The sequence below is a fragment of the Orbicella faveolata genome, unplaced genomic scaffold (assembly GCF_042242905.1).
Source record: "Orbicella faveolata isolate gen_17 unplaced genomic scaffold, um_ofav_v1 contig_34, whole genome shotgun sequence".
NCBI classification, from domain to species: Eukaryota; Metazoa; Cnidaria; class Anthozoa; order Scleractinia; family Merulinidae; genus Orbicella; species Orbicella faveolata.
In genome coordinates, this window is record NW_028301563.1 from 5,941,741 (window position 1) to 5,951,241 (window position 9,501).

The window sequence follows — 9,501 nt, forward strand, 5'->3', positions numbered from 1 at the left end:
GTTTTCCCATTACAGGCCACTTGATATTATCTAGAGAATTGTTCTTTTATCCATCAAAAAATTATTCTTTCTTTAGCAGGCGACTATTTGAAAATTTGAAAGCAAGAATTCTCAAGAGTATCATCACATGGTCTGAAATGGGGCAACAAACCGCCCAGTCGAAAAAAGTCGAAAATTTGTTTTCCCTAGAATCGCAAAGTAAGGTTAGACGGTATTTTTGCACAAAGTTAATGGATAAATTGGTGGTAAGAGCTGTACTTCTGGTTTACGGTTGCAGTTAAAAAATGTTTTGCTTAGATGTTTTGCTTATTGCAAAATTGAACAAATATTATTTGAAGACGTAATGGAAGAGATTTCCGGCGACTTTATTTTGCACTAGCTGCTATATTTCAGTCTCTATGATTGCTACACAGAAAAATCTTTCTTTCACCTTGACTTGTATCGGTATACGCGTACGACCAGTTGCAGGATACAGAGATGCAGTACATATAGAATGCACAACGCACCATACAACGTACTGCGGTTTTCCGGAGGACGCGCCCTTAGACCTCCTTGCCCTGCAAATGGCTGGAAGTTTACTCATGTATTGCCATGAGATTGCAAGGCACCAAAACAAAACGTGGTAATAATAGGGTTCATTACTCAATTTAGCTTAATCATAACTGAATCCCGAACTGTTTGCCGTGCAGCGCTTCTAAGACGTGTTGTTCGCTGACCGGAAGCTAAGGATCATCCAGCTTTCTGTTTTTATCTTACTAGTAGACACGCATCTGAAGCGTCTCAGAATATCATTACGTATTAAAAAGAGATGATAAGGCGACAAAAGGTCAGCCAATACTGTCGGTATATCTTCATACTTCCGATTGACGTGCGAATTATTCGTACTATGGGCATGGCTAATCAAATGGTGACGAGTGAAATACGAAAATACATCCGCAATTTGTCACAATTCCAATCATTTCCCGAGCCTAGCTAAGGCCGTTTACCCTGTCTCCGTCGAAAAACACAAAACCCAGGCTTTTTAATAAAGAAAGTGACTGGTTTCTTTGGAGGAGAGATTGGGGAAGATGGAGGGAAACAAAAGTGACTGTAATAAACACTGAGATGGCTTTTCAAACGAAGTAATAGTATTATGATTGTACTTGTTTTGAAATATTCAGAGAATGAGCCATAAGAAAGGGACAGTAACCTTGAGATGGTCACATTCGGGGAGTACTTGGAGTTGGCTACGTTACAAAAATGTAACTGTGACCAAAGCAAATGACCGAGCTGGTCGTAAGAAACATCACATCATGAGGTTATCATGAGTCCACGGAATGACAAAGCGGTCCCTCTTTGGTTCCTTTATTTAATAATTAGAATTTAAATACAAAACCTTACATCTGTACAAACTTATGCTAGAAAAGTATATCAAAGAACTATGAAAAATACAGCTTGTTTTACAGTTACATGGTTTACAAGGCCAGAAGTTTTGTCAGGCCAAGAACTGTTCTGAGAAGAAAATGTTACTTGTTCCCGCAGTTACAATTGGCGCAAATTTTGTTGACTGTTCATGTCGTTAGAAGCCCGTTTGAACCAACACGTATAGTTAGAGCATAATGAAAATTAGCAACAGAAAAAAAATATAGCTAACATCCCGGATTTTAAAGGCCGTGACGTCTATGTTTACGTCAGCTTTCCTTAAATTTAATCCCCTAGTTTCTGGTTTCTTGTTTCTCCTAGTTTCTAGCTTCTGGTTTCCTTAGATTTTAGACAATTCAAAGCGTATTTTCGAAAAGTAGATGATAACTGTGACAGAGAAATACTGTTGTGCAATATTTCCCTTTGAAAACTCTTTATGAGCGTGCGTATTTATACAACGACTTAATGATAAAGGTTTGTACCCTGTGCTGCGATCCCGAGGCAAATTTTACAGGGAAAACAAATTTGCACACTGCTAGCCTCCAATGAACGTAAAGAACCTACCCATTTTCATTTCATCAACATCTGCGTGATAATTTTGTTTTGATTTAAGCACGATAATGCTCTGATTGTAATGAGTCCACCCCTTGCTCGGGGTTTGAATGGATTACGTGGCTAAATTTTTACATTAGAATCGACAACGTTGATAACCATTTTCACTGGAAGCTATACATGTCCACCATATACTTATACATATAAATCGTACTTCGGACTTGTTTCGTGTTGACATGGTGTAAAGCAAGAGTATAGAATATGAAAACAAATAGGGGATAATACCGGGCCGTAGGCAGAAACAAAATTATAACTGAGACTATTACAATTTTTAAATTACCTTCCTTGGTATTAAGGGTGTTTATGATAACTGTAAACAACAAAAACGAGAAAAAAAAAAATGACTGAGGCAAGCCTGTTACTGGGTACGGCCCTGAGGTAATAGCTCATAGTCATTTTTCTGAATGTTTCTTTTTATATTTGTTGTTTTTACATGTAAAGCCATTAACAAATGAAACAGGTTGACAAGCTGATTTCTATGTTCGGCACTTGGTATTTTGTTTTAATCATGTGGTGTACTGAACATGAAATTTACTGTTAAAGGAGGTCTGTCGCGGTCTGCGCATCGAAATCTTCCCTCAGTCATAAATAACCTTCCTTGGTGTTCATTTGAATTGCTTTTTTTTCCCTTTCTGAAAAATTATTATCTTGAGCGGTACCTTCAATCTGAAAATAATTCTGTGTATCAGAATAATTATGATAATTATATGAAATTTCGAGGCCTAGCAACCTCCTACAATTCAGGGCAACAAGGCTACGTATTGCGCGCCATGCAACACAACAGGGTGGCTTGGTCGGTTTCCAATATGTTATCACCATGCAAAACGAAATTAAAACTCGAACCAGAAATTCCTGTTCTGGTTTAACTGTGCACATGTAATCAAAGGAGTTCAGTCACGGCATTTTGAGTTATTTTGGGTGCGGACAAAATTACCCTTAAATTGAAGGAAACCTGAAAATAACAGTTAACTAAGGTAGAAAAACACCAAAGAGATAATAATAAACCATGAAGGGACAAAGATTGTTAAGGATGGAGAAGAGTAATACGGATTACAACTTTAGTCTAAACTTTTCCAGTTGCGGAAACCGTGATGTAACTCCTTTAAGTTCGTTTATCGCCCGGATATGTTGTTAGCCTCTGAGAACAAAGTTGTGAAGCGCCTGTCCGTTTTACGTAGTACTACATATATACTATGGAAAATATACTAAATCGTTTTTATATGATATACTCAAAGTTAAACAACCCTTTGATCAAGCTTGTACCTATTTCTTTTTTCTGCCTTCCTGTGCACTTGGCGTTTAAATCTGTCCTTGCCTACTCTTCGCTTGAAGTTTGTTGCTCCGACCTCGGTGAATTGATCTTCATTAGTCCGTCTTTTTAAACGCTTATTCCGGCGTTTCTTAGTTGGAGCGACTATGTCGCTTTTAGTCCTCGCATATATATAAACAACTTTCGGAATATAGATCGACGAACGTGCCCTTACGGCTTCGCAGAGTCTTTCGTTGAAACATGTGACAGAAAAGCAGTTGTTTTTTAGCAGGAATGCCACATCACAGGTCTTGGAAATGCAGCATATTTCCACGCATGCCTTCATGTTCGGGACCTTGCCCCGATCCCGAAATCGTCCTGTAGAGATTCCTCCGCGTAGAGTGACATTTGTCATGACCTCACTATTCGTGCAATAACCTTCCTCTTTCGCGTCCAGGTCGTCTCGCGTATCATTTTGTTGCGGTGTTCCAGGTTTGGATTGAACGCGTTCTGAAATGCAATTCAATCATGTATGTCATTGAGCGAAAAAAGCCGTTTCTTTCCCATTCTTTGAAAGCTCTATTGAGCTAGGATCAAAAATAGAAACCCTTTTTACTCTCTTAAATGGACACAAAGGTAATAGAAAAGAGTGGTTATGAAGTCAGCAAAAGTTCTTTATTGTTTGTTTTTGCTCATTTTCTGGCATTGATGGTGCACAAAACACAATAGGTGATTTTACTTTTGTCTGAGGAATAGGCCAATAGAAACGCTTTGGTTTCGCATTGCAGGCAATTTGTATAAGATAATGCACAGCAGTGGACCTTTCAACTTTAAAGTTAGGTTGGGTTTCATTTAAAGTTTGTGTGGCCTTATACCAAGTCCCCACTGTTAATTAACTATGACAGACACTTTCTCTACTCTCAGGGGGCATCGCTTACAGGGACGTTCCACTCAACTTCTAAGATAAGACAATTGGACTGAAGACTTGTCTTGAATAGTTCCCTAAGATAGTATGTTCTAACCATTGCTCACCTTTCTTACTTAGGCTTTCATTGTCCCTTCTCACATAAGAGAGTCTGGGGTAAAAATCAGACGAAGGTGCCGGCACCACCTCACAGAGCTCCTCACTCACACATGTGATGGAGTAACACGAGTCCCTCAGCATCAGGGCAATATCACACGTATTTCTGTGGCAGCACAAGTTAACGCACGCCTCCATGCTGTCCACGTGACCGACTGGGGTAAATTTTCCCGCGGAAAGTCCACCACGCAGAGTGACGTCATATGATACGACACTTGGCCGGCAAGAGACTCCATCGCCAATTACAATCTTTTGTGGTAGCACTGGAGAGATTGAAAGTAAAGAGCCATATTTTTACCTGTAGGTAGTTGTAACTTTTTGGGGAAGAAAGAGTAACTTTTCAAGTTTTTCTTCAGTAGTCTTTTCCTTTATTTTTTAACCCATCTCACAAACACGAAAGGATTAGGTTTTTCCAATCACCGTAATTCTTATTGAACGAGGGATCCGCTTTAATAGGCTAGGCAGTAGTGGTCTCCCTGTCTAATAAAAAAAAAAAAAAATGTATATGAGCATTTTAGTAAGCCGAAGTTGAATAAATAACTGTATGTCTTCGGTTTTCCATGATACCGCCCGCAAAATTTCCTTAGAGATTAATGGACTGGAACTTTCTTCCGTAACACATTAGGTTTCGTTAGTTAAGAATAAAAAATTATATGAAAATCTGTCCACAAATTTTCTTGGAAACAAGGCCATACTAACCTTCCTCATCTCTGCTTGTTATAAACGACAGCCTTGGACTCAAATTCGTCAGTAATCCTGACTTGCGAGCGAGAACAGGCTGGCAGAGATCTTCGTTGTAACAATTCACAGCGTAACAGTTGGCCTCTAGCATCAGTGCTACATCACAATCCTTTCTCCCACAGCACAGGCGAATACATGTCGATATCTCCGCAATTTTTCCCAAATCCGTGAAATTGCCAGCCTTTATTCCACCTTTTAAGGTGGAGTTGTATTTAATGTCACTATTCTTGCACATCAACTTTGAGTTTGTGGCTGGGAGGTTGCTTAAAGTTATGGCTGTGAATAGAAGAACAATGATATTGAAATATCTGGTGACGCTGAGTCAGTTATGTCACTAAAAGACTTTTAGAAAGTTAGAAACATATTTCGTCAAATTTTTGGAAGTTGAAAACAATAAGAGCATCATCCACGCTCGGCAACTGCCTTGAAGTGTAAGTCGGTATTAGCATTTGAATTACAGCACGGTCGCTTTTGATGTAAGAAAACATTTGGCTTGATAGCTTTCTCTTTGCACATGTTAAACAACAGTGAAAAAGTCACAACTTCAAAATGGCTATGTACAGGAAATCACAAACCCTTTAAAAGAACGATAGCAATCAAATGAAACCTCGCAAAAGCATTCTGGAGTCTCTGAGAATCCATCCAATTCCTAACCGATGTAAACCCAGTACGTCAAAACTTGGCACGTCCTGATTTTTACATACCCGTGTCTTCAGTCACATTTGTGATCCATCTCCGTACAAAAGCGACCGTAGGTCGGTAATTCTTGGTCTCAGATTTCACAGTCTTGCACAATTCTTTACTAAAGCAAGCTACAAGGAAGCAATGTCCTTTGATCACTAAAGCTAAGTCGCACTTCTCGGAGACACAGCAGAGTCGCGTGCATGAATCCACGTTCTCTACTGTTCCCACATCTGTGAAGTTTCCTGCGCCAATTCCACCTTTTAGTGTGACGCCATCTTCTGCCTCGCTTTCCGTACATTTTAGATTCTGTGGAACTGGGTGAGTTCGGCGACTGTTTCCTGGAAACAAACACTTAATTGATTTTGCTGTTGTGTGATTTTAGCATTGTAGCATAAATCAAGGATTCTGGTCTCCCTTAGGGAGTTCATGACGAAACGCCACTATTTTTAGCTGTCAAAGTATCTTTAAGGTTTCACTCGAAGAAATAATAATACAAAACGCCCTTAATTCCTTTTTTTTTGGCTCGATTTCAGCCGGTCTTTCGAGTCCTGTCTACTAGCCCGGGCTCCTTTCCTGAACAGCGACTGGTAATCGAGCCTATTCCGTTTTGAGTGGTATCTTTTAGGGGTCAAATAAAGTTCGAGCCACGCCCACATTGTTTTCCTTTAAGGGTGTGATTCGAATTTTCCCACAAGCACTCCTGGCCTTTTCATGTAGATGTGCCCCCGGGGGTGGAGAGACAAAAAGGAAACTGGTATAGATAAGGATGAGTACAATTGAAGCCAATGGATCACGAACGGCTAACAAAGTTACTAAATTTGTGCGAGATGCGAAGATAAGCCGTATGAGGCTACGATTATATCCGGAAGGCGATTGCTGACGAGCGGTTGGCCAATTGATGGTAAAAAAATTTCGAGACGTAACCTACAGCCATTTAGGAGGTTTAATCTATGTTCAAACGCATCTGTAAACCCCAACACGTTTCATTTAAGAACTCTTTTACATCGTAGAGATTCGAAGAGACTTCAGTGTGTCAAGGTCAAATTTCCAAGTTATTCGACTGGTAGAGTCCGGATGAACTGCGAGCAAACTGCGAATCAGCTGCGGGCAAACTTTGTCGTCATATCAGGGCTGTACAGCACCAAGTTAACCATTTGGCGCCCGTGTTAGAATCATATGTAAATTGGGGACTTACCGGAGGTTACAATCAATACAAAATTTCAAACCATCGGCTCTATGGGTAGTCACGGTCGTCCTTTAGGGGTTCCTACCATAGCGATTTTACAAGCAAAATTTTTGTATCTTCATTGATCGCTGCTTATACTACGGAAGATGGTAGCTCACGAGGTGTTCGCACTGGGCTGTTGGACTGTCGTAAATACGTACAAGAAGTTATGAAAGCCGCTAATTTGTTAAACATGTAAACTTTGCAGGTGGTTTCGCACAGAAAATTATTTTTGATTAATCTTGCGGCTTTGTCCACAAAGCATTGCAGAAACTTAGAGCTTATAATGCCACTAGGACTCGAGGATTAGGCTCATATAGTACTGCTTAATTATATCATGGACAAATATATGAGCAAAAGAAAATGTCACCAGATATGTTATCACTCTGATCGCGTAATATTTACACCATGAAAAAGGGGCTGGAAAATTTGTCAAAAAACCGTCAAAATGATTAGCTATTCCTTGACAGGATCACTTAGACACTCAAAATTAAATCTTTTGATAGTTTTAATAGAGTTTCGTGCCTTAATTGAGTTGAATTTCACCGGCAATATTTACAATTAGTAGTAGTAGTGGTTTTCCAATGTTCTCCTAGTTATTGCGCCATCTTACACAATACTCGGATTTATTCCTTCCTTATCAAGGCGTCTCTTTTCTTTTCTATGTTACTACCTAAATTAAATTATGCGTTAACACACAGAACACTTCATCTAACCTTCCTCTCCCTTTATTGTGACATGAGAAATCATCAGGGAAGATGGCGCTTTCTTGGCTGGTACAGCGGTACACAATTCTTCACTGAAACATTGCACACCGTAACAGTTTTTCCCAGACATGAGGGCGACATCGCAACCCTTCTCTTCACAACAGAGCCGAATACAAAGCTGCATAGCGACAAACTGAGCCAACTTCTTGAACGATCCCGCGTTGATTCCTCCTCGGAGCGTTACGTTTTGCTGTATCGGGCTCTCCGCGCAGGATTCGATGGGTCCAGGAGTACTCTGGGTGCTATTCGATGAAGCTACAGAAGTGAGAACAGCAGGAGATTACCACAAATTATGACCGCTATTCGAGCGAAAATGCACCCAAGAAAATAAAAGAAATTTGAGGTACCCTTTCCTGAAGAGATCAGTGAAACCAATATTACTAGAACACAAATGGCGGAGATTGCATGCCAACTATATTGCTTCCTCATGATACCATGGCGGAATATTTTGCAGGGAAAAGGTGCCTTTACCGATAGCCCATCCTCTTCCGCATCCTTGGTTCACCTCATGTTGAATTTCAGGGGAAAACTATGCATTTTACGAAGCAAAACTGCCCAGAAAACCACTTTGTCCTTACTCGACGTCTGCCGCTCAAGGAATCAGTGAATAATTTATTATTTGGAGTCATCAGCTAATCTGACCTAACTTGGGTTGTATTGTTCGCCGGAGCTTGCAACGGGTTGTTTATGCTCGGAGCATCAGCCCACCGAATTCACTTCAAGACAAAGGTTTTTAATTGAACGGTCAAAGGTTACAAGTAAACAGATTCCAATCGCGAGTGATTGTTTTGTGAGGGTTAATAACTGGGGGCCATCGCCTTTGTGACAGCCGGTGAATGAATTAGTCATTTGCCAAGAATCGCTTATTTGACGGACCTAATCACGCAAACCATCCGTGACCGTGTGTGAACTTCCATCTTGAAGGCACGTGCGTTGACGAGTGGTTTGCTTTGGTTTGATCCAAACCGTATCATGCTCTGTCACGGTCATGAAGGATGAAGACTTCTGGATAGCTTTCTGTACGGTACCAAATCTCCCTGACACTTAACTCTGCAAAACTATCCAAAGAGGTTAAAACCCTTAATCAAGATTTAAGCCTGCTAAAAGGAGAACTAGCTGAGAGTGGAACGAAGGAGAAGCGCTAGAGTTTTTTTCCAACTCTCAGAGAGATGGAGCTAAACGAGAGCATTCTCGGAGTCTCCACAGAAAAACTTTAGCAGATTAAAACTCGATAGGAATAACAGAATCGCCAAGAATCATAGAGAGTACAGGAGAGGTTCAGGCCAAACTAATGGCAGATTTGGAACTCTTGGCCCCCGTTCTTTTTGCTTGACTGGCATTCATTTTACTAATTTGTAATTTCTTCTTTTTTCGGACTCCTTCCTTTTTTTTCGTAGCTTTGTTATGTCTATGCATGTATTTTCCCAGTAACTTTCTCAGCCAATGAGTATAATGAGTACTCTTTAACTGTTTTCACAGCCTGAAATTTTGGGCGGTGTCTTCCATGGAATGGAGAGGAACCCTAACTAGAGGAGTCTCTATTTTCCCGCGGGAAGTTGAAAGAGGACGAAAGAAGCGTGAGTGTGGCTCGAGGCGCAGCCGAGGGCTACTCTACCTTCTTGTCAGTGAATCTAATAATTACAGATTTGTTACGTCTTGTGCCTGTATTTTCCGAGTACCTCTCTCGACCCACGGGTATAAATGAGTTATCTTTAACTGTTAAGACAATCTGACATTTTGG

The 9,501-nt window shown here is 40.4% G+C and overlaps 1 protein-coding gene across 1 annotated transcript; it reads right to left on the reverse strand.

The window, feature by feature from the left end:
• Positions 1-1,328: 1,328 nt before the first annotated feature.
• LOC110055780 (uncharacterized) lies at positions 1,329-8,358 on the reverse strand. Its single transcript, XM_020762182.2, has 6 exons — positions 8,108-8,358; positions 7,710-8,015; positions 5,789-6,106; positions 5,043-5,360; positions 4,295-4,606; positions 1,329-3,772 (listed from the first exon to the last, which is right to left on the reverse strand). Exons 1-6 carry the CDS (start codon positions 8,187-8,189, stop codon positions 3,249-3,251), a joined length of 1,860 nt encoding a protein of 619 aa, XP_020617841.2. The 5' UTR covers positions 8,190-8,358; the 3' UTR covers positions 1,329-3,248.
• Positions 8,359-9,501: the final 1,143 nt, after the last annotated feature.